This window comes from Pseudophryne corroboree, chromosome 2 (genome assembly GCF_028390025.1).
Source record: "Pseudophryne corroboree isolate aPseCor3 chromosome 2, aPseCor3.hap2, whole genome shotgun sequence".
Classification (NCBI taxonomy): Eukaryota; Metazoa; Chordata; class Amphibia; order Anura; family Myobatrachidae; genus Pseudophryne; species Pseudophryne corroboree.
Window position 1 is genome coordinate 831,797,614 of NC_086445.1, and position 26,196 is coordinate 831,823,809.

Sequence of the window (26,196 nt, forward strand, 5' to 3'; positions counted from 1 at the left end):
AAAAGCTGAACATTAATAATTTATAACATCATGGCAAAACAGCAATAAACATACAACATAAGAACACTCTACAAGATGAAATCAGCCGACAGAAGAGGAAATGTGTAGGAAAATCAGTATGCATAGAAGGGAGACTACTGTGACTTCAAGGGCAACTGCTACCTTGGACTATAAACTACTGCACAAATGTAAGTGCTCACAAATGCCAGAGACATTCAAAATACCTACAGTCAATTGACTCCACAATCAGCAACACCTGAATGCATCTTGGAATCATCCCAATAACCAACGTATAAGTTGTAACTTTCACTAATTAGGAATGGTGGCAACTAAACGAAGAAGACCTCATACAAAACACCAGAGTAGATAATCTGTACCCAGTTATGTGGCTTTTTTGCTTTGTTTGTACTTCCCAACTCGTATTGGAAACATTTGTGGATAACAAAAAGAACGAGTGTTGTGATGTTTATAGAGCAGTGTTAGTGGTGGAGGCTGCATCATGGTTTTGTTGTGGATTCTAGGCAGTTGGGTGCACTCATTTGTGGTTGTTAGTGTAGATGTGTAACAACAAAATCAGGACGACACTTGCAGCGTCAGTGTAATACAGGTCTTTACTCAGCATGAGCCAGACACCAAGTGGAAGTAACAGGACACAAACAGGAAGAGAGTTACCTCGGCATGACATCATCTCCCATGATGCACAGCATACATTTACATTCCCCCTTTCAAACTGGAACAATGCAGAACATAGATGAAACAAATGCAACAATGTGACAATGTTAGGCGTGAACAAAAGAAAAGACATTATACAATTAAGTCTTGGAACTTTGGGTTGGGTTTGGACAACCGGTCCGATCTGGCAATGGTACACTGGGAACCTATAGGCAGGGCCGTCTTTTCGTATGGGCTCAATGAGCTCTTGCCCAAGGGCCCCAGGAGTATAAGTGCCGTAGGCAGACAGCTAAGAGGCCCCTCTTTCCAGGGGTTCCAGATTTTTGAAAATCGGCCCTGAGGAACCGGAGATATCCGACTTAAAAGCAGTGGTCCCCATCCAAGCCTGTTAATTTCTCTTCCCAGCCAGATATCTCGGGTTCTGTCTGACTTAGAGTTTTTCTGGGGGTGTAATCCAAAAGCTGTGACTCTCCCCTTTTGGTGGACACTGGCAGCTTGTCTCTACTATGCCCAGAGCCAGAGATATCAGCCTTCCAGCAGCTGCTCCCTGCTCCAGCTCCACACGTCTGGTATGCAGTTTTAGATTTTTGTTGTTGAATTGCTCTGGCTCCTGAACTCTGATCCCCAAGTCCCCAAGACTTCCTGAAAGGTGGGACTCTGTAGATTTTTTTATCCCTATCAAAGCTAGGAAATATATTTTCAGAAACTTAAGATATCTGCAGTCAAGCAAGCTGCCCTCCCACCGGAAAATTATAAATATTAAGCCCACTGCACTATCCACCCCTCCCCTATGTATTAAACACCCCCTACCACCATGGAAGTTATGTACCAGGGCTTATTCATTTAGCCCAATACCCCCATCTACGGTTTAGCCTTATCTGTGCAGTAAAGGAATAATTAGCAGAAATTATTGCTCCAGGTCCTACATGCTGAGCGGAAGATAGAACACCTCCTGCCACCTGCGGGACATCAAAGCTGCCGCTGATAGCAGCCACCACCCCTACTGCTGGAGGATGGGTAGGGGGCCCAGTGCATTGCTGTGCCGCCTAGGGGCCTACACGGTTGTTAAGACAGCCCTGCCTATAGGCATGTCCGCTGTGACACCAGAGGGTTCTATTACTTCAGATGTGGTCTCTGAGGAAGGACTGTCCATGCAATGCGAATCATCACTGACATTGGTTGCAGCTGTGGTAGAAACTGATGAGTCAGGCTGTGTAGAGCTTTCTTCAGGTACACTTAACAGATGGTGATGGTTGCGTTCATAAAGGGTATTATCAGACTGTCCCACGTAGCTATTTGGACGACCTGCAGGATTATGAACCACTGCCACTCTGTCAAATCCTTGCTCGGTTTGCATGCGGACAGGCCGGCCTGGAGGCAGTGGTGGCAGGCGGTATGCTGATCTGTCATAAGAAGCTTTAGCAGCCATTCTGCGCTTGCTGATGTTCTCCCGTACCTGTGGCTCTACTCTGGGTTGCAGGAGCTGCTTTGCCATTGGGATGCCTGTGCGGGTGCGCCGTGCTAATAGGCACTGTATGGAGGATGGAAGTCCATCTCAATGCGTGTTTCTCAAGTTTAACAGTGCCAAGTATATGTCCGATACATCTCGTGCACACTTCTCCATTAGGTGCTTTGCAGAGTGAACTGCACGCTCTGCCAATCCATTTGACTGTGGGTAGTGTGGACTACTAGTGATGTGCTGGAAAGTCCCATGTATTCGCAAAGTCCTTGAACACTCTACTCTTGAATTGCATGGCATTATCAGTGGTCAGCTGCTGTGGGGTGCCATGTGCTGCAACGTATCTCTTCAGCTTTGCAATGACCATGTGACTTGTGGTGCTGGGCAAGTAGTTTATCTCGAACCATCCTGAATAGGAGTCAACTAGTACCAGATACTCCTTCCCCCTCCATTCGAATAGATCAGCCGCAAGAATGGACCACGGTAGATCAGGAATGTCATGGAGCAGCATGGGCTCCCATGGCAGGTGTGGACGCAAGGCATTGCAGGGTGCACAACATGAGACAACACAGTCAATGTCACCGTACATGGAGGGCCAGAATGTGGTTTCACGGGCCCTACGCTTGGTAGCCTCCAGGCTGGGATGGCCCTGGTGCATCTGCTGGGTGTAGAACATCTGAAGGGCAGCCGGAATCACGAAGCGATGACCGCACAGGATGACACCATCAGACACCGTGAGCTCATCTCTCATACAGTAGAAGGAGCGAAGGCAGTGCGGCAGTTTCTTGGTAGAGGATGTCCAGCCGTTGAGAATTACAGCAGAGAGATGCTGGCAAAGATCATCCGCAAGTGTAGCAGCACGCAGCTCTGCCAGCCGCTTGGTAGGGAGCACCTCCACAGCCAGGACCTCATAGTCATCCTCAGCAGCATTTATGTCAGTAGTCGAAAGTTATATATGACATCCAGGTTGTACCGCTGCAGCTTGAGCATCATGCCGTGAATACGAGAAGAAGCAGAGTGGATGGGTTTCTTCAGTATGATGATGAGAGGCTGATGGTCGGTTTCCACCATGACAGGATGACCATAGGTGATGTCATGGAAACGGTGGCAGGCGAACACCAGTGCCAACAGTTCTTTCTCAATTTGTGCATACCTGGTTTCAGTGTCAGTGAGAGCCCTGGAAGCAAAAGCCACTGGTCTGCGGTGTTGGAGGCACACGGCTCCTAGACCACTCTGTGAAGTGTTAGCAGAGAGGACTACCGGATCATGCACGTTGAAGTATTGCAGGACCGGTGAATTTGTCAGCATGGTCTTCAATCGATCAACAGCAGCTGTGTGTGCGTCCAGCCAGCACCATTCTGAGTAGAGTGTATATACACTCGGCGACGCAAGTAATTGGCCTGATGGTGTCGGCTTTCGACACCATCAGGCCAATTAATTTTAGCTGAGTACACTCAATATCATTCCCGGCCACTGCAGAGGTTAATCCTTTCCAAGTGGGACGGCCTGCCTTATCGGATAAGATTTCACATGATCTTTTTGACTCCGAAGGTTCATCTGTTGCTAACCTGGTGGCTCCATGAGGTATATAAAACTTTCATATAAGGAATGTATGCATTGAGACACAACAATCAAGTTCATGGAGTCATAGCAGTTAGCACTCTCCCGCTGAGTACCCTAAGGCTTACCAGTAAGACAGAACTATTCCTGCTGTTAGATACCACAATTGGGACTTTTAACAGCTCACTATCTTCATCAGATTGGTCTGACTGTACCCCTTAGGGATTTGTTATATTTTACAATGAAGCAGAATGGGATATACAGTGTATAGTGGGCACCTACTCCTGCTATATTCAGTTTTAGAGGTACTCTCTGAAGGACTACACCTGACTACTGGGATATTACCGTGAGAGCACTGTGTCGCACAATACAATCACTCCATGTATTTTGAAGCACCCTCAGTCGCACCATCAAAACTTGAAACAGCTCTGCAGGAACAGTTTTTCCATCTGAAAATGGCCTTCTGTGTGAACGGCTGTGCATCTTTGAATGAAGCCGCTTTCAGCAATATGTCCGCGTCGGCTTCGCTTCCCCCACTGTTACCTCCCAGAAACAACAACATATAATTCTCAGACCCCTTGTTAGAGTCTATGCTTTGTCTCTGTGCACGTACAGTTATGACACAGGCATGGTGTGACTAGGGTGGATGCGCAGTAAAAGAAACATTGGTCAACTACACACCTAGTGGCACTGTGTCCACCTCTGAATCACACCCTAGGTCTCTATATCACTTTATTTGATACAAGCCTATTTTATTTTACTTTACCCTAGTTATGTTTTCTTATGATGGCTGACTGAAGCATACAGTAGTGTGCTCTTAATAGTTAAAATGTACAACAGTGGTAGGCATTCCCCCAGGGGGATGTGGTACAGTATGCTCCCCATTGTTACTCTCCCTAGTCCCGACGACGATGACAATGCCTCTGCCAGGTGTATTAAGACCATATTCACATTGCTGAACCGCTTTCCTTTCTGTTTGTGTGTTGAGAATGCTGACATGAAAGGCTGGCACATAAACAGAGGACTGACAAGCAGAGCCTGCCAACTGGTCTACTCTCCAGGCTTTCTCCTGAGTCTTTCTGTTGGGAAATTAATTCAAATAAATCTAATTTTGGGGTGATTTGTATATTTTTATTGTAAGATACCCTGCAAGATACAGGATATCAATATATATTATTTATGTCAGTGGGTTGTTGGTACTGGCAAAAGTTCTACAAAACATTATGGGAAATGTACTAAGCTGTATAGAGTGATAAAGTGGAGAGACATAAACTTCCAACAAATCAGCTCCTAACTGTCAATTTTTAAATAAATGTAATTTTTCAAACTGTCCTTTTTTGTAACATGGCAGTTAGCTGATTGGCTGGTACTTTATGCCTCTCCTCTTTATCTCTCTCCGAGGCTTAGTACATCTCCCCCTGTGAATAAATTAATAACTACAGGTAATATCAAACTTGATGCTAGACTTTAAATGCAAACAAATAACAGTAAGTACACCCTTGATATCGCCAGACCTTTTGTAGATGTGTCATTCTCACTATCAGCAGGTGCGGCATCTTCACCATATTTGCCACCTTGCACAGCTGCAGGACGAAGGAAAGTGTTATTTAAAATACTGTATCTCAGAAGAAACAATCAGGGGCGAACAACAAGAAGGGATTTCCATACTGGCTCATTAAGTACATGTATCACAGGGCTCCAGGAATCTGGGGATAATTGAGCTTACTCATGTAAATGCAGGTTCAGTCTCTAGCATTATGGTGTCAGTATACAAATATATGAGTACATATTACCAATACACGTTGCCGCAGGCATGATGATTGCATGTCATGCAGTGATTCAATGCCTCTTAGAATTGGCGGGATGTAGGGGGAGGTGTTGCGACCGGCAGTCTCCTGACCGCCGGTCACATAACTACATCCCCTTAGAACCCAGCACCTTATAAATCTTTGGTAAAAGTCTGCTGTTGCATATTTCTCATTACATACAGTGCAATGACCTCTTCAGCGGTCACGTAATGTGGCTTATTTATCACAGGAAGTATGGATGACATATTCCTGGTTTAGTAAATAGACCATGCTAATTTTCTATCCACAGAGGTATTGAGCTTTGGTCTCAATTAATTTTCACGGACATACTTATGCACTTTCCCATTCTCCTACAGTAATGAATGAGAAAAGCAGTCTGAACCGTGCCATGCTGTCTATAATAATCAGTGCCAAAGCACGGGCCTACTGTAACTACAATTGGTGCAGTAACTATAGTAGAGGTGAAAACCATCTGGGTCTGGCCACTCTGTTAGGTCCCAGAATCTATGGTCCCTCGATTTTCAGATATGTTATACATTCTATACCAGTGTCGGACTGAAGCATGAAGGACCCACCGGAGAAATGCAGTGGTAGGTGCCCATTCTTATGGGAGTGACCAGTCTTCAGAGGGGATGTGGCCGGTCACCACAGATGCTTCGCTAAGCATTAGTGAATACATGATCTGGCCCATTGATAAATATATATAGTAAATACTGCTAGTGCATGCACAATAATGTACCAGATTGATAACAGCAATGCACTCTAGAAAATATACCATAGTCCTGTGTAGTATAATGTCACATACTGTATGTATAATTAAAATAGTGCACAGTCTGGAACCTGATCCCTAGAGGAGGAGGGCCCCTAGGCAGTTGGCCCCACCGGTGGTTTCCCCTGTACCCCTGTGGGCAAGTATGACCCTGCATTCTACCGGTGGTCACAGAACCTGAACATAATAACACTTGGAGTCTTTGCTGCTTCCTGAGAGCTTTGTGATCTTCAAAATATTTTACCATTAAACTTTCTTTTTTTTAATTATACAATAAACAGCTCAGGTGCTTAGTATGGGCCTATTGTATATTATGGAGAAAGCGAAAACATATTATTACCAGAAATGTACAGTACAAGACATTTACAAAAATGTCATATATTTGCTTTCCATATCTGACCTTAGTTTTAGTGATTACTGCTACCATACTTGCCAACTCTCTGTTCCAACCTGAACAAAACCCTAAGTGCACACAAAGCCTACACAGGTGTGGTATAAGAAGTTGACATTCAAAAAGTCAACATGTTACATTCCATCTACCCCACGACATCAAATATGTGTTGGAGACTCTGTGGAGAGGAGGGCACCTTTTACCACATATGGTGGACGTGCCCCTCGATTCGCCCATTTTGGAAAATGGTAGGAGCACTTGTTGCTCAAACATGCGGACATAATTTAGACCTCTCCCCTGAAACTGCTCTACTTCATGCCCCCATACCAATGTTACCCAAAACCCAGGACAAGCTTGCCATGCTACTTTGCATGGCGGCAAAATCTCTGATAGCTAAATGCTGGAAAGACCATAAACCTCCCTCCAAGGCATTACTGATGTCCAAGATTAATTATATAGCCAGTATGGAATATATTACAAGCCTGAGAAATAACACAGTGGCCCAGTTCCACAACATCTGGTCTCCTTGGTACCTCGCTCGGTCTTTATTGATGCCCGGACTATGTTGATGCTGCTAATACTGCTAACTCTGCTAATACCTCTATCACCTATGTTGTCTCCCCCTCTCCTATTGATACGGGGAACTGTTCCCACCCTCTTGCCTCCCCATATGTAATTGTCCCAATGATTTCCCTCTATTGAGCTATATACTCTAGCGTCCTCTCTCCCTGCCTTTTCTTTTTCTCTTTTACTTTTACTCTTCACGGGTTTACTCTCAGTTTTAGTATAAAATTTATACTATATCTATAAAATAAAACGAGACAGGTCAAGTATGCGCTTAGAAATTAGCAGGGAGCATATTACTAATATCTGTTGGTCTATGATTTCATAGAATTGTTTTTATATTTCTAACTTGATATGTGAAACGGTTGTTTTCATGTTCTATTTCCCTAACCTGCACAAGTCTGTTTTTGTTAACCTTGTGATTACTGACCACTCTCAATAAAAACTCTAACTTTAAAAAAAAAAAAGTCAACATGTGAAATGTCAACACTGACATATCAGCATTGATAGAATGTCTACATTCTGTATGTTGACAATGCGATTTTACATTCAGTTTGAATTTAAGGCTAAACCCTTAACACTAACCAAAGCCTAACCTAGCCTTAAAGTCGGCTGTCAACATTATGGCTGTCAACATTACACTGTCCACATTCTAAATGTCGACTCAGAGATTGGGGAGGCTGAGAAAGTAGTCATGTGGGTTTTTTCCCTATACAGTGTGGATCAAAAGTTTGGGCACCCCAGGCAAAAATTCATTTTAATGTGCAAAAAGAAGCCAAGGAAAGATGGAAAAATCTCCAAAAGGCATCAAATTACAGATTAGACATTCTTATAACATGTCAAAAAAAAGTTCAAAAGAACAGAAAACAAAAAATGGCATCTGCAAAAGTTTGGGCACCCTGCAGAGTTAATACCTTGTACTGCCCCCTTTCGACAGCTGAGACCTGGCAGTGTCATGGATTGTTCTCAATCATCGTCTGGAAAGACCAGGTGATGTCAATCTCAAAGGGTTTAAAAGCCCAGACTCATCTGACCTTGCTCCAACAATCAGCACCATGGGTTCCACTAAGCAGTTGTGTAGAACACTGAAACTGAGAATAGTTGACGCTCACAAAGCAGGAGAAGGCTATAAGAAGCTAGCAGAGCGTTATCAGATGCCCATATCCTCTGTTCAGAATGTAATTAAGAAATGGCAGTCATCAGGAACAGTGGAAGTTAAAGCAAGATCTGGAAGACCAAGAAAAATATCAGACAGAACAGCTCGTAGGATTGTGAGAAAAGCAAGTCAAAATCCACGTTTGACTGCACGATCCCTCCAGGAAGATCTGGCAGACACTGGAGTTGTGGTACACTATTCCACTATAAAGAGATACTTGTACAAATATGGTCTTCATGGAAGAGTCATCAGAAGAAAACCTCTTCTACATCCTCTCCACAAAAATCAGCGTTTGAAGTTTGCAAATGAACATATAGACAAGCCTGATGCATTTTGGAATAAAGTTATGTGGACCGATGAGGTTAAAATAGAACTTTTTGGCCGGAATGAGCAAAGGTACGTTTGGAGAAGGAAGGGCACAGAATTTAATGAAAAGAACCTCTGTCCAACTGTTAAGCATGGGGGTGGATCAATGATGCTTTGGGGTTGTATTGCAGCCAGTGGCACAGGGAACATTTCACGAGTAGAAGGAAAAATGGATTCAATAAGATTCCAGCAAATTTTGGACGCTAACTTGATGCTATCTGTGAAAAAGCTGAAGTTAAAGAGAGGCTGGCTTCTATAAATGGATAATGATCCTAAACACACCTCAAAATCCACGGTGGATTACATTAAGAGGTGTAAACTGAAGGTTTTGCCATGGCTTTCACAATCTCCTGACCTCAATATAATTGAAAATCTATGGATACACCTTAAAAGAGCAGTGCGTCACCGACAGCCCAGGAATCTCAAAGAACTGGAAGACTTTTGTAAGGAAGAATGGGCGAAGATACCGGAAACAAGGATTGAAAGACTCTTGGCTGGCTACAAAAAGCATTTACAAGCTGTGATACTTGCCAAAGGGGGCAGTACAAGGCATTAACTCTGCAGGGTGCGCAAACTTTTGCAGATGCCATTTTTTGTTTTCTGTTCTCTTGAAAGTGTAAATGATGGAAATAAAATCAAACTTTTTTTGACATGTTATAAGAATGTCTAATCTGTAATTTGATGCCTTTTGGAGATTTTTCCATCTTTCCTTGACTTCTTTTTGCACGTTAAAATGAATTTTTGCCTGGGGTGCCCAAACTTTCGATCCCCACTGTAGGTTCACTAGAAGCTAATGACATCACTGATGCATGATAATGGTGATAACACCACACATTTGGTGAAAATATATTTAAACCAAAAAAATATTCCTAAATGATTTTGCAAGTCACACCTTTTTTCACCAAGGCTACGTCCTGACAACAATTGTTATGGAGGGTATTTGCAGTAGCATGTTTGCAGCATGTTTCATGCCCATGGAAGAGGTAACAGACAAGACAAATATCTGGGGGTGATTCAGATCTGATCGTAGGTGTGCTAATTTTCCCGTGGGAGGGCAGCTTGCTTGACTGCAGATGTCTCCAGTTCCTGGAAATAGATTTCTTAGCTTTCAGTGGGCTAAAGAAACTAAGAGTTCCCACCTTTCAGGAGGTACTGGAACTTGGGGATCAGAGTTCTGGAGCCAGAGCAATACACCAATGAAAATATGAACACTAAATACCAACCTGTCAGTGGTGGCTCGGGGGTGACGCAGGTCCTGGCCATTGTCAGGCGACCGGGACATTGCGCCTCCTCCGGCTTCTGGGTCCCGCTTGGCGCTTAGCAACGATACGCAAGGGTGCCTGGGAGGTGCCGGGTGCCTAGCAATGGGGACGCCGGAGGCAAATGGCATTCCCCGTTGTTCAGTCATTAGCTATTATGTGTGTATACGTATAGCAGGGCAGCTGCACGATATTCTGTCATTAGGACATCTGAGTTGGGATTGGTGCAGGCGCCTGCACTCCCCCAACACTATATATACACTGCTCAAAAAAATAAAGGGAACACTAAAACAACACATCCTAGATCTGAATGAATGAAATATTCTTATTAAATACTTTGTTCTTTACATAGTTGAATGTGCTGACAACAAAATCACACAAAAATGATCAATGGAAATCAAATTTATTAACCCATGGAGGTCTGGATTTGGAGTCACCCTCAAAATTAAAGTGGAAAAACACACTACAGGCTGATCCAACTTTGATGTAATGTCCTTAAAACAAGTCAAAATGAGACTCAGTAGTGTGTGTGGCCTCCACGTGCCTGTATGACCTCCCTATAACCCACACAAGTGGCTCAGGTAGTGCAGCTCATCCAGGATGGCACATCAATGCGAGCTGTGGCAAGAAGGTTTGCTGTGTCTGTAAGCGTAGTGTCCAGAGCATGGAGGCGCTACCAGGAGACAGACCAGTACATCAGGAGACATGGAGGAGGCCGTAGGAGGGCAACAACCTAGCAGCAGGACCGCTACCTCCACCTTTGTGCAAGGAGGAACAGGAGGAGCACTGCCAGAGCCCTGCAAAATGACCTCCAGCAAGCCACAAATGTGCATGTGTCTACTCAAACGATCAGAAACAGACTCCATGAGGGTGGTATGAGGGCCCGACGCCCACAGGTGGGGGTTGTGCTTACAGCCCAACACCGTGCAGAAAGTTTGGCATTTGCCAGAGAACACCAAGATTGGAAAATTCGCCACTGGCGCCCTGTGATCTTCACAGATGAAAGCAGGTTCTCACTGAGCACATGTGACAGATGTGACAGAGTCTGGAGACGCCAAGGAGAACGTTCTGCTGCCTGCAGCATCCTCCAGCATGACTGGTTTGGCAGTAGGTCAGTAATGGTGTGGGGTGGCATTTCTTTGGGGGGCCGCACAGCCCTCCATGTGCTTGCCAGAGGTAGCCTGACTGCCATTAGGTACCGAGATGAGATCCTCAGACCCCTTGTGAGACCATATGCTGGTGCGGTTGGCCCTGGGTTCCTCCTAATGCAAGACAATGCTAGACCTCATGTGGCTGGAGTGTGTCAGCAGTTCCTGCAAGATGAAGGCATTGATGCTATGGACTGGCCCGCCCGTTCCCCAGACCTGAATCCAATTGAGCACATCTGGGACATCATGTCTCGCTCCATCCACCAATGCCACGTTGCACCACAGACTGTCCAGGAGTTGGAGGATGCTTTAGTCCAGGTCTGGGAGGAGATCCCTCAGGAGACCATCCGCCACATCATCAGGAGCATGCCCAGGCATTGTAGGGAGGTCATACAGGCACGAGGAGGCCACAGACACTACTGAGCCTCATTTTGACTTGTTTTAAGGACATTACATCAAAGTTGGATCAGCCTGTAGTGTGTTTTTCCACTTTAATTTTGAGGGTGACTCCAAATCCAGACCTCCATGGGTTAATAAATTTGATTTCCATTGATCATTTTTGTGTGATTTTGTTGTCAGCACATTCAACTATGTAAAGAGCAAAGTATTTAATAAGAATATTTCATTCATTCAGATCTAGGATGTGTTATTTTAGTGTTCCCTTTATTTTTTTGAGCAGTGTAGTTCCTGCTTCTTATGAGAAACTGCCAGCCCTGTGAGCCTCGTGCTGAAGAATCTTTGCTGGTCCCTGTCTTGTCTGGATCCTGTCTGCCTTAGCATCAGGTGTAGTGTGGATACTTCCACACAATATTTATTCTTTGTCTGCCTTTATCTTTTGTCTTTCTGTTAGTCATCCATTATCTTTGTTATTTGCATACAGCTGATTCATGCATTACCACCACACTTGCCTCTTTCACCACAGTCCCATTCCACTACAGTGTCTCTCTCCCTGGCACCTTACATCTTCATACTTTATCTCGGTTCTGCCAGCCTATCCTTTGACCCATACTTGGTCTCAGTCATTCTCTTCCTGTCCCTATCTTTTCTACCAATAGATAACTCTGGTCATCTCATGGGTAAACTTGTATAAATCCTCATGGGCATCCCAGTACAGATAGGTGCATAAAGTCTTAAGGGAAAAGTGGCTCTTATAGACAAGAAGACCTGCTGAGTGCACTCTATGAGTCTTTCACCCAGGGGTCTGGGGTTATTGTCCAGAAGACACAGGGTAATCTTTCAGAAGACCATCATCTTTCCAAGTTCGACCTACTCATCATCAGCAGTCACCCAGGTCTCCACGTCAGTCTGCCCAGGTATCTACGGCAAATCATAACAGTATAACCAGCCAACAAAACTGTAGCTTCATGGGTTGTTCTCGTATGGATGGATCCAACACAGCAAAACGTTGCCCAGATTCTGGCTAATCAGATCCACGGATTGACCCAACAGCTACAGGATCTTTCCCTTCCTGTGGATTCTCAGGAGGAAAGCCAAAGGTCCCACTCATCCTCACCATCTACACCTTGGGAGCCAACACTTAATCTTCCTGAAAGGTTCACCAGGGAAAGTTAACAGTTTGTGAATTTCCAATAGAGTTGCAAGCTCTACTTCCGACTTAGGCCTCACTCATCGGGATCAGAGACCCAGTGGGTGGGTATTGTCATTTCCCTCCTGCAGGGTGATCCTCATTCTTGGGCTTTTGGTCTTCCAGCAGATCATCCTAGTCTGCGTTCTGTGTAGGCATTCTTCAAGGCCCTAGGGGTGTTCTATGACAACATGGATCGGGCAGTGTATGCTGAGGCACATCTTCATTCCCTAAAGCAGGAGAGAAATTCTGCTGAAATATATTGCACTGAATTTCGCTGTTGGGCCAGTGATTGCGGATGGAATGACCGGCCCTTCAGATCTAGCTTTGCCTAGGTCTTCTGGAGCAAATTTAGGATTTTCTGGTCCAATATCCAAGCCCGGCAACCCTGGACGCCCTCATGGAATTGGCCATCAGAATCAACAGCCAGATTTAGGAATGGAAGCTGAAAAAGGAGGTTCCTTTGCCATCAACTCAATGGACGGTGCTGGAGGTTTCCAAAGATACTAAGAGCCCATGCAGATTGGGGCTTTCCGCTTGACCCCTCAGGGGATGGCTAGGCGACGTAACCTTGGGTTATGCCTGTATTGTGGGGGCAAGAGACACTTGGCAAGCACTTGCCCTCAAAGGGCGGAAAAAAATAGACCTGGGTAAAAAATGGGGGATCTTCTCAGGTCTCTCTTCCATCTCCCCTAATAATTAATTCCTGCTTCCCGCTAAGCTGTTCAACCCATCTGCCGAGTTCAAAGTTCTGGCCTTCTTGGATTCTGGAGCCACCGGAAATTTTATGGATCTGGAATTTGCTTGTGCCCGGGGAATTCCTATAGAAGATCTTTATTTACCCATATCCATTTGTGGCTTGGATGGACATCTGCTTCTCAATGGGCGGGTAAACTCCCGGACTCCAATGCTTCATTTTTCTGTCAGAGTCTTACATTCTGAGGAATTGTCCCTCTTCCTTATCTATTGTCCTCTAACTCCCGTTTCACTGGTCCTGCCTTGGCTCAAAGCACATAACCCAGTGTTCAACTGTAGAACCGGAGATCTTGTTTCTTGGGGCTCAGAATATTCTGCAAAATGTTTGGCCATACCTGTCTGTTCGGCACTTCCAGTCCCAGAAGGGTTGCCAACCCAATACCTGGCTTTCGCTGATGTTGTCTTCAAGTGGCAAGCTGAGTTACTGCCTTCCCATCATTCCTATGACTGCGCAATCAACCTCATGCCCTGAGCTAAACTTCCAAAGGGTTGGCTCTATGTGTTGTCCTTGCCAGAAACCAAGGTCATAGAGGAGTACATTCAGAAGAGTCTAGAAAAGGGCTTCATTCATCCTTCCAAATCACCTGTAGGGGTCAGATTTTTCTTTGTGGCCAAGAAGGACAGCTCCCTTCGGCCATGTATTGACTATGGTGGTCTAAACAAGATTACTATTACAAATTGCTACCCACTGCCATTAATCTCTGTTCTGCTCGATCAGTTAAGGGAGGCTACAAAAGACTCCAAGATTGATCAACGAGGATCAAACAACCTAATCCAGATCAAGCAGGGTCACAAGTGGAAAACTGCCTTTAATACCCACTCAGGTCATTATGAGTATTTAGTGATGCCATTTGGTCTTTCTAAAGCTCCAGCGGTCTTCCGAGATCTGATTAATGATGTTCTTTGGGAATTCTTGGGGAGGTTTGTGGTCGTATACCTGGATGATATTCTGATTTATTCTCAAACTCTTGAGCAACATCGGGCACATGTCAAGGCTGTTCTCCTGAAACTCAGGAAGAATCATCTGTATGCCACACTGGAAAAGTGTGAGTTTGAGGTGGAAAAGGTAGCATTTTTAAGATATATCATTACATCCAAGGTTTTTTTTACCGATCCTAAGAAACTCCAAGCCATCCTTGACTTGGTTCTTCCCACAAGACTGAAAGCCATTCAACGTTTCCTCGGTTTCTCTAATTATTATAGATTTATACATTCTTTCTCCACCATATTAGCACCAATAGTGAGTTTAACCAGGAAAGGTGCGGATCCTACTCATTGGTCTCCTCAGGTGGTGAAAGCTTTTGAAGATCTTAAAAAAAAAAAGCATTCATCTCCACTCCAGTTCTTTGTCACCCTGATACGGATTTGCCTTTCATTGTAGAAGTTGACACTTCTGAAGCCATAGTTGGAGCCATTCTCTCACAGGAAGATCCAATCGACCACAAACTTCAACCCTGGGCCCTATTCTCACGTAAGTTTTTCTCTGTTTTTTGCTAGATTCAATTTTGTGATCACCTTTAGGCCTGGATCCAAGAATGTGAAGGCTGATGCCTTGTCCGGGGTTTTGTGCCATGTCAAGTAGTTTCCAAGCCTCTGGTTCCCATTTTCTCCCTGAATGTATTTTTGCTGGTCTTACGATGGATCTGGAGTCACGCATTCAGTGAGCCCAGATGCAGGCCCCATCTGGAACTCCTTCTGGACTTCTCTTTGTACCAGAGAAATTCAGGTCTGCTGGTTTATCTGAGTTCCATTTCAGTAAGTCCTCTGGACATCCAGGGATTGTTAAAACATTGGATCTTCTCTCACAGTCTGTGTGACGGCCGACCATCAAGACAGATGTACAGGAGTGTGTAAGGGCATGCAGTGTCTGTGCCAAAAATAAAACTCCCCTGAGTTCTTCCTTCAGCGCAGTTGCTACTCTTATCAATCACCTTCCAGGCCATGGACTCATCTGCGAATGGATTTTGTTGTGGATCTGCTGGAATCTTCCAAGTGTTAAGTCATCTGGGTTATTGTTGACCGTTTCAGTAAAATGGCTCACTTCATTCCGCTATCCAAATTGCCTAGTGCCAGGGATCTTGCCTCTTTGTTCATTCAACATGTTTTTTGTATTTATGGTTTACCACAGGACATTGTCTCTGATAGGGGCACCCAATTTGTGGCACGTTTTTGGAGGTCTTTTTGTTCTGAATTGGGAATTAACATCAGCCTTTCTTCAGGGTATCATCCACAGTCCATCGGACAGACAGAGTGGGTTAATCAGCCTCTGGAGCAGTACCTACAATGTTATGTTTCTAAATGTCAGGATGATTGGGTTGACCATCCAATTTTGCAGAATTTGCATATAGTAATTCCGGACATTCTTCAACTTCCATGTCTCCATTCTTTTGTGTTTCTGGTTCCCACCCCAATTCCAATACTTTCACTCCATCTCAACAGTCAGGTCCATCTTTTTCCCCTGTGTCTCGACTCAAGAAGATTTGGTAGAAAGTACACTAGGCTCTGGAAGATGCCGCGGTCTGGCCCAAGAGGTTTGCTGATAGATATTGGAGACTGTGCTCTTTCAGGGTAGGCGATATGGTGTGGTTGTCTGCTCGGAACATCAAGCTCCACCAGCCATCTCCGAAATTGGGTATCATTGGGCCTTTTAGAATAATTTAGCAAGTTAATCCTGTTGCCTTCCGTCTTCAATTACTGAGATCTTTGAAAATCAATAACACATTTCCTTATTCTTTGTTTAAGCCTGCATTTGTTTCAAAGAGGTTTATGTTGGAAAATCCAGGAGACGTGCCCCAGTCATGGTTGAAGGGTGTCAAGAGTTTGTAGTGGTAAAGATCTTAGACTCCAAGTTTGTTCAGGGCCAGGTAATTTTTTTTAGTTTATTGGAAGGGCTATGGTCCTGAAGAGAAAGCTTGGGTTCCTGGCAGGTTCCTCCATGCTCCTGAATTGAAAATAAGCTTTTTCAGGAATTTCCCTGGAGACCAGGATCTAGGAGTTCCTTAAGTCAGGGAAGATGCAGGTCCCGGCCGTTGCCAGGTGTCCAGGACACTGCGCCTAATCTAATCTAATTCTGGGCCCCGCAAAGTACTTGGCAATGCTTCCGCAGGGGTGCCTGGGAGCCGCCGGGCACCTAGCAATGGGGACGCCGGAGGCAAATGGTGTTCCCCATTGCTCAGTGATTAGTTATTATGTGTGTATATGTGCAGCAGGGCAGCTGCACGAGATTCTGTCATTAGGACATCTGAGTTGGGATTGGTGCAGGCACCTGTTATATTCTGTTCTTCTGTACTCCCTCAACGTTGGTTATACTTCCTGCTTCTTATGAGAAACTGCCAGCCCTGTGAGCCTCGTACTGAAGAATCTTTGCTGGACCCTGTCCTGTGTGGATCCTGTCTGCCTTAGCATCAGGTGTAGTGTGGATACTTCCACATAATATTTATTCTTTATCTGCCTTTATCTTTGTCTTTCTGTTAGTCATCCATTATCTTTGTTATTTGCATACAGCTGCTTCATACATTACCACCACACTTGCCTCTTTCACTTTTACAAAGAAATAAGGATCAAACAAGGTTAGAGAAAAAAATAATGTAAAAAAAATAATGTAAAAAAAAAAAAAAAAAGGGCAGACTAGATGGGCCATGTGGTTTTTATCTGCCATCAAATTCTATGTTTCTATGTTTCACCACAGTCCCATTCCACTACAGTGTCTCTCCCTGGCACCTTGCATCTTCATACTTTATCTCGGTTCTGTCAGCCTGTCCCCTGACCCATGTTTGGTCTCAGTCATTCTCTTCATGTCCCTGTCTTTTCTACTGAAAGATAACTCTGGTCATCTCGGGGGTAAGCTCGTACTGTCACCAGGGGCATAAGTCCTAGTGGGCATCCCGGTACTGGTAGGCGCATAAAGTCTTACGGGAAAAGAGGCTTTTATAGGCAAGAAGACCTGCTGAGTGCACTCTACGAGTCTTTCACCCAGGTGTCTGTGGTTACTTTCCAGGAGATCCAGGGTAATCCAGAAGACCATCATCTTTCCAAGTTCGACCTGATCATCATCATCAGTCGTCCTGATATCCATACCAGTCTGCCCAGGTATCTACCTCAAATTGTAACACAGGAGCTGGAACAGGGACCAGCTGCTGGAAGGCTGATATCTCTGGTAATGGGAATAGTAGAGATAAGCTCTCAGTATCCACCAAAAAGGAGAGAGTCACAGCTTTTGGAGTATACTCTCAGAAAAACTCTAAGTTAGACAGAACCCAAGATATCTGACGTAGAAGAGCAATTAACAGCTTTGAAGTCAGATTATCTATGGCTCCCCAGGGCCAATTTCTGGTACTCCTGGAAAAAGGGGACCCTCAGCTATCGGCCTAGGGCCCTTATACTCCTGAGGCCCTTGGGCAGCAGCCCGATAGTCCCCTTACAAAAAGACGGCCCTGGTTGCCCTTAAAACCTGAACTGTCAGAGTGCCTTGAAGACCTTGTTTGGGAACCTCTGTTGTAAACATAAACTAAATAAGCAGAATTTAGACTTAATTCTATATTTAAATATATATGAAAAACTCAATTTGTCTTCTTATTAAGACTCTCGTTGCACATTGATTAGGAGAAATAGTAGCTGAGTTCCTCTTTGATTTGTTATAAAACATTCTACACCTGTTTGTATATGTAAGCAGCATAGTTATTTGTACTGTGCCCTATAAGACACAAGGCCCAGCATACCCATTCCTTGAAGCTCAAAGAAAAAAAGGTCCTTAAAGAGCTTCTACAGCCGCTGGGAAACCTAGTTCTAGGTTGAGGCTAGATGCATGAGTATACATCTGTACAATGTTCATTTCAGAAACAGAGGAGAGATGGCCCCTACTAAAGTGATAGTTGTCATAGGGACACATACAGCAATCAGCCATTACATTAAAACCACTGACAGGTGAATTGAATAACATAATTATCTTGTTACAACAGCACCTGCTCAGTGGTGGGATAAGTTAAGTAGAAAGTGAACACTCGGTGCTTGAAATGGGATGGTGTTTTGCGACCGCCGGTCACAATACTGATGCCAGCATCCCAAAATGCCGGTCGGCATGCCGATCAACAGGGGCTATCCCCACTGGTGGGTGTCCAACCCCTTGAAATTGATGTGTTGGAAGCAGTAATAATTGGAAAGCGTAAAAATATGAGCAAGGGCCAAATGTGATGGTTTAACGACTGGGTCAGAGCATCTCCAAAATGCATGTCTTGAGGAGTGTATGGGGCTTTGTAACCACAGACCAGTCAAAGTGCCCATGCTGAACGTTGTCCACCATGGAAAGCACCTGCCATGGGCAAGTGAGCGTCAGACCTGGACCATGGACCAATGGAAGAAGGTGGCCTGGTCTGATGAATCATGTTTTCTTTTACATCATGTGGATCACCAGATAAGTGTTTATCATTTCCCTGGAAAAAGATGGCACCCAAATGCACTTTGTGAAGGAGGGAAACCGGCGGAGGCAATGTGATGCACTGAGTAATGTTCTGCTGGGAGAAATTAAGTCCTGGCATTCATGTGGATGTTACTTTGGCAAGTACCACCTACCTAAACGTTGTTGCAGACCAAGTGCACCCCTTCATGACATTGATATCGCCTGATGGCATTAGCCTCTTTCAGCATGATAATGCACCCTGCCACACTGCAATAATTGATCAAGAATGGTTTGGGGAACATGACAAAGAGTTTAATGTGTTGACCTCCAAATTACTTTCTAATTAAGCATCTGTCGGATGTGCTGGACTTAAAGGATCTGCTGCTAATGTCTTAGGGAGGAATGCAATTGGGCGCAAGGTTTAGCAATGTAAAAAACCTTGTGTACCTTGCGCCCAATGTTGGATTAGTGCGGGTATATGGCGCTCCCGATACCCATGGTATCTAATTAAAAAAATGTGGTCACAGGGTTTTCAGCACTAAAAACCTGTGGGACGAGTAAAAAAAAATGTATACTCACCCCTACTATGGTCTCTGGTGGCTGCTGGGTGGCTCAGGGGCTGCTGGGTGATGTAGTTCTCCAAGCCGCTGCCTCCGAGAGGGGAATACACTATGGGGGATCACATACACAATGGGTGTCATACATTCATACACAAACACACTCACTCATACACACACTCCCAGACACTCATACACCCTTGCAAATAGACACATACTACATACCCACTATCAATCGAATTCCCCCCTTAGTTCCAGATACTACAGGACACCTTCAGAGGTCTTGTGGACTCTATACCTCAATGGGTCAAAGCTGTTTTGGAGGCACAAGGGGAGCCTGCACAATATTAAGCAGGTCGTTTTTATATTATGACTGATCGGTGTATGTCTTAAAGCATGGGTCTTCATCCTGTGGCCCTCCAGCTGCTGTGAAACTACACATCCCAGCATGCCCTGCCACAGTTTTGCTATTAAGGTATGCTAAAACTGAGGCAGGGCATGCTGGGATATGTAGTTCCACAGCAGCTGGAGGGTCGCAGGTTGAAGACCCATGTCTTAAAGCATCGCTTTAGTTTTCTCTGACCTATTCTTAAATAAAGCTTATCAATCAAAACCAGCCAAGTCATTTCATCTCATGAGCCATTAGATTGTAGTGTTGACGTACACTTTAAGTAGATTGAGCACATTATTGTACTGTAGGCTACTGTATCACAGTTTAAGACATTGAAGAGCTTACTTGAAAATTATCCTCTTGTAAAATCCATGACTTTAGATGGGATGCAGTTAACTTGCCGGTGGTCAGGATACCGACGCCAAAATCCCAAACGCTGACAATGCAGACAGCTGGGGCTATTCCCACTCGATGGCCTAATGCCCAGATCACTTTGATCAAGGGGCTTAGGTACATTGCATGCCTAAACAGGAGCAGTTTAGTGTCCTGGGCCTAATACCCAGGGTCACTTTATCAAGAGCTCAGGCCTGCCTAACCACTAGAGTTATCTGGGCCTAGTACTTAGATAACTTTAACCAAAGAAGCCTTTAACCTGCCTACTGGGGCACAGTTAAGTGAATTGAGCCAAATGCTCAGAGTCACACCTAGGGACACAAGCTCTCTACCTGCCTAACTGCGCAAAGGCCTAAGGCCCCCATGGGCCTAGTGCCTGACACCGGGTGTTCTAAGGTAGAGGCTAATTGCATGTGGTCACGGCAGCCCACGAGTATGATAGGAAAGCTGAAATGGAGAGCTTTGTTAGTTCTTTCGCTTCCCTCACTAGCAGCACTCTCTGGTCCTCAGCTTCTGTCTTCTGCCACTGACCCATCCTGGCTAGCGGTGCCGCTTCTTCCTCTGGCCAGCCAGCACCAGGCATCTTCTTTCTTGACTGTTCTGTCTTCTGGTCTCTTCCTTCTCCCTCCACCACTGAACTGGGCGCTCAGATGCCGTGAGTGGGCTGCTTTGATGCAGTGACATACAAATGGATTGCTCCCTCTGCTCCTGATTGACTGCCAGTCTATGAGCAGTATTAAATCATACCTGGCACTAAATTCAAATGCTTGATACTGATTCCTATTGGTCACCGGTCCGAGAGCCCCGATTGGCTTGCCGACAGCACCAAATCTAAACATTCACCATTTCCGCCACTAGACTGGCACTGGAAGCCAGCTGTAACTTCTGATCTTACACCATTGCAGATTTAGCGTGAGTCACCATACATATACTGCTCATGGCCAGATTATCCACAAGGCGGACCAGACAGCTGACATCGCCCAGTGGGTCCTAGAGAGCCCATCTGCCTTCTGTAATGTGTTCAAAACAATGGGGTGTTTTATGTAACATTAGATATCTACTGGGCTTACATAGGGTGTGCAGTGGCAACTAGCAAGCAGTGACTGAGCATTCTTCAGAAGGAGGGGTAGTTTGAGGATGGGAGGAGTTGGAGCTTCATGCGCCAATAGCATCAAGGAGTGGGAAAGGAAGCTAGCTGCTGGGCACCAGTAAGAGTGGCTCATGGAAGTGCGCTTCTACAGCAGTATTGGTGGCAAAGATGCAGGATGACCCAAGTGGTGCAGAGGGGCAAGGGCAAAACATATGTACCTATGCCAGTCACTGAATTGTGAGAGACCCTGGATGTACTTGCTGATGCACCACCGACCGGGGGAGGGGACACCAAAGAAGCCATGCTGCTGCTGTACAATAGGGCAGTGGGAAATCCAGTGAAGGCCAGGAGAGAACACAGAGGGGGTGAAATAAAGAATGGGTAGTGCAGAAAAGGAAAACTGGCAGAAAAGGTGTACAGATGGAGGCGCAAAGAAGCAGAAGGGGGCACAGAGAGGTGGTAGGGGTTCATATAGAGGCACAGAAAAGCAGAAGAGGGTACAAAGGGGCAGTACACATACAGAGAGAGGCACTGAGGGTACAGGCAGAGGCATAGAGAGATAGAAGGACACAGAGAGAGGCACAGAGCATTAGCACAGAGGCACAGATAGTTAGAAGGTGTTACAGATTAGAGACACAGAGAAGCAGTAGGGGACACAGGGAGGCAGCAGGTACAGACAGAGGCACAGAGAGGTAGAAGGGGCACAGATAGAGGCACAGACAGAACTGGGCACAGACAGAGGCACAGAAAGAAAAGGGCACAGATAGAAGCACAGACAGAACTGGGCACAAAGAGAGACACAGATAGTTAGAAGGTGGTACAGATTAGAGGCACAGAGAAGCAGTAGGGGACATAGGGAGGCAGTAGGTACAGACAGAGGCACAGAGAGGTAGAAGGGGCACAGATAGAGGCACAGACAGAACAGGGCACAGATAGAAGCACAGCCAGACAGAGGGTGGGATGTACTAAGAGAAAAATGCGGTAAACCCCCGTTTTCGGGGGTTCTACTGCATTTTCAAATGTACTAAGAGCCGTCCGCTGGGTTTTTCGCCGCCAAGGGTATCGCCAAGGGCCGCCGGATTTTTCGCCGCCAAGGGTATGGCGTCCGAGTACATGTAAAGTCAGGTGTTTTCTACTCTTACAAAGAGAGGCCGTTAAAAAACGGATCCAGATGCTTTCCACATGTTAAATATACAACTGGGCCGATGTAATTGAGTCTGAGTTTGAAAATCTCACACAAAACGGTTCTACAAAGTCGGACATAAATAGAGCTGTTTTTTGGGGGGTGAGTTTTATTTGACAATGTTGGAAATCAATTACAAATACACATTTACAGCACATTTACAACAAATAAACATTTATTTAATTATTTCCAACCTTAAAAAAAACAAAAAACCCTTTGATCTCTCAAAATAGTTTGTGTACTGTACGTGTCATTTTTGCACATTTTTCCCCCGGAAAATAATTCTTAGACATAAAATGATGCATATATGATGCACAAACAGCTCCCTCTGTTTAAAATGACATGCAGCATGTCTATACGTGTGTAATAGCAACTGTATCTGCATACAAAATGTAATGCTACTGTGTTTTCCTGCCAAACAATGTAAAATAATTTGCTATGCTGATACAGCCTCTATTTTACACAGAATAAAGCCATGCAGCATATCATTTAAATCAGTATAAGCTGCTTGTGCGTCCTGGAGGATTGGGGTTAATTTATGGTTTGTTGCTTTAATCTTGGGACTTTTGGGTGTTGGTCTGAAAAAATCGGATGCTTCCTGGTCTAAAAAAGCCATCAGAAGTCGGATCCGATTTGCATTGTGAGTGTAAAAGACGCAAACCAATACATTGGGTGAGTTCTGGGAAAAAGGCACACATTATAATGTCCGAGTTTGCCCGACTTTTTCCTGCGCACAAAAGTTGGCTCCCATTACATCCCGGGCTCACATATATCCATATATAGATGTTTGCATATTGTTAACCTACGACCACCTACTCCTGGAGAGGTAGGGCAGGGGCAAGCAAACATAGGGGGTCATTCCGATTTCCGAGTTGATCGCTCACTGCCGATTTTTGCAGCGATCAGGTGAAAAAATGGCATTTCTGCGCATGCGTATGCCCCGCAATGCGCACGTGCGACGTACGGGTACAAAGCTCTTTGTGGTTGTGCTCAGGTTCTAGTGAGGTTTTCCTTCGCACTGGTGGCTGCAAGAAGATTGACAGGAAGGGGGCGTTACTGGGTGTCAACTGACCGTTTTCAGGGAGTGTTTGTAAAAATGCAGGCGTGTCTGAAAAAACGCAGGTATGGCTGGGCATTCGCTGGGCGGGTGTATGACGTCAAATCCGGACACGAATAGGCTGAAGTGATCGCAAGCGCTGAGTAGGTTCAGAGCTACTCTGAAACTGCACAAACTGTTTTTGTAGAGCTCGGCTGCACATGCGTTCGCACTTCTGCTAAGCTAAAATACACTCCCCAGTGGCGGTGGCATAGCGTTTGCACGGCTGCTAAAACTAGCTAGCGAGTGATCAACTTGGAATGACCCCCCATAAGCCTTATACAGTAAGTGAATGTTAAAGTAATTGAAACACATTTCACATTTGGATGTGGACATATCCCCAGATATACCTTTTAAAAAGGCTATCTTTTGTGAACACCGGAGGGCTAGTGCAATGATCATATCATGAGCAGCATTATCTAGCCACTTCTGACTGGCTGATTTCATGTTGACCCCTCAAGTACAATCAATCTATCTGTCTATCTGTCTATCTATCTGTCTATCTGTCTATCTGTCTATCTGTCTATCTGTCTATCTATCTATCTATCTATCTATCTAAATGTTGCAGCTATAGGGCCTAATTCAGACCTGATCGCAGCAGCAAATTTGTTAGCTAATGGGCAAAACCATGTGCACTGTAGGGGGGGCAGATAAAACATGTCCAGAGATTTGGGTGGGGTGTGTTCAAACTGAATTCTAAATTGCAGTTTAAAAATAAAGCAGCCAGTATTTACCCTGCACAGAAACAATATAACCCACCCAAATCTAGCCAGGCATACACCATTCAATTATCTGAAAGATCATCTGCCAGATCTGACTGGTTGGAATGAAAATCTGGTAATGGATGAGAGCAAATGACATTTGACCATTTGTTCCCAAACAGTGGAAAATGGACAAAAACAATAGTTCATACAAATTGGTTAAATCCGTGATTTAACCAATTTGTCTGAACAATAGTTTGTTTTTTATTTTCCTGTGTTTGGGAACAAATTGTTGATTGTCATTTGCTCTCAATCATTACCAGATTTTTATTCCAACCAATTATATTTGGCAGATTATCTGACAGACAATTGTATGGTGTATGCCTGGCTTAACTCTTTCTGCAAATGTTATATCTGCCCCACCTGCAGTGCACGTGGTTTTGCCCATTAGCTAACAAATTTGCTGCTGCAATCAGGTCTGAATTAGGTCCATATATCTGTATAGCTATATAAAAGTTGCAACTTATATCTAGCCATAGATCTCTATTTGCATTACATAATAGTACTTCATTTGCCTTGTGCAAATATTACTGTTGTTTAGCTGGATGCATTTGACTCAATGTTTATGTATAACAAAGTGCTTACATAATTGGTAAGAAATCCCTTTTCCTGGAAATAAAAAGTTGCTGTTTGGTATTCAAATATAAACTTTTGTTCAGGAAATGGGACTTCTTTAATTCATATATGAATCCTATCGTCTAATGTATTCACATGTTATACATATGTTGAGATGGATTCTAAGAATTTAAAAAAGTCAACACAGCGCTTTAGGTCAAACAAAGGTACACTGTATACTACATCAGCTACACTAAATTATCTGTGCTCATTTACTAATTGCTGTGATGACTTATATACAGTAGTTTTGTTGTTTTATTAAATATGATGGTTTGAATATATTCTGAATTTTTTCCATGCAGCATTTGAGGCAAGGATACAGTAAGCAGTAATTTTCTCTACTTACTTGTTAAATAGCAGTCATCTTTTTTGGAATATTATGGTGTTTCCTATAAAAACTGTAAGTTACAGTGTAACATTTCTCTTACCTTCCGAGCAAAATAGGAGAAGAAGCAATGATGTCCCAACGTGGAGATGCATCTCTGTCTGTTTTAGGAAGATGTGCAGTACACTGTAGTACATAAGAGTGAGATTAACCTAATCTGTCCCTCATTAAGCACCTTAAGCTTCCTTCCTAGCATGATGTGACCTGGCATCAAATCTTTGGCTTTACTACTGTCATTTAATGATTGAACCAGAGTTTATTGCTTTTATAAATATAATTCAGAGAGATTAGCTTTAGTATTGTGTTCAAATAGACTTTAAATAGTTTTCTATAGGGCCCACAGAAACGTATATTTTCTCTAAAGACAGACTGATGGTGTCTGCACCCATTTCTAGCACATGGCATCCCAACGCGTTTTGGATAAACTTCTTTAGAGCATTTAATCCCTATCTATATAGATGATGTTTTATAGCTGGTACAGTATCTGATGCAAAGAAAAAAATCCATACAGAGGCAACATTAGAAAGTTAAGGTGCCCCTGGAAAAACATATAAAAAAAGTCAACATAAGAATGTCCATAGCAAAATACATTTACCTAGTAGTGTGAAATAAAAATAAATCACATGGCCGCCGCCTATTTGTAACTACATTTTAATTTAACACATGCTAGTGACATACAATACATTGGGCAATCTAGTGACTGATAAAAATACACAGAGCATTTTAGGGACTAATATATGTACTACAAATAACATCATAGTGAATAATCTGCAATACAAGAAAAATTCTATTATACAATAAAATAAGGACTGCACCTTAGTGAAAACCATACAATAC

At 44.2% G+C, this 26,196-nt stretch overlaps 1 protein-coding gene across 1 annotated transcript in view; it reads right to left on the reverse strand.

Moving 5' to 3' along the window:
• RS1 (retinoschisin 1) overlaps positions 1-25,481 on the reverse strand; it is a 112,543-nt gene extending 87,062 nt beyond the window's left edge. The window contains exons 1-2 of the mRNA XM_063957359.1: positions 25,403-25,481; positions 5,206-5,274 (exon numbers count right to left, since the gene is read on the reverse strand). Of these exons, the coding sequence (XP_063813429.1) occupies positions 5,206-5,274; positions 25,403-25,454 (121 nt within the window). The 5' untranslated portion in view covers positions 25,455-25,481. The remainder of the gene's footprint in view (positions 1-5,205; positions 5,275-25,402) is intronic.
• Between the last annotated feature and the right edge of the window lie 715 nt (positions 25,482-26,196).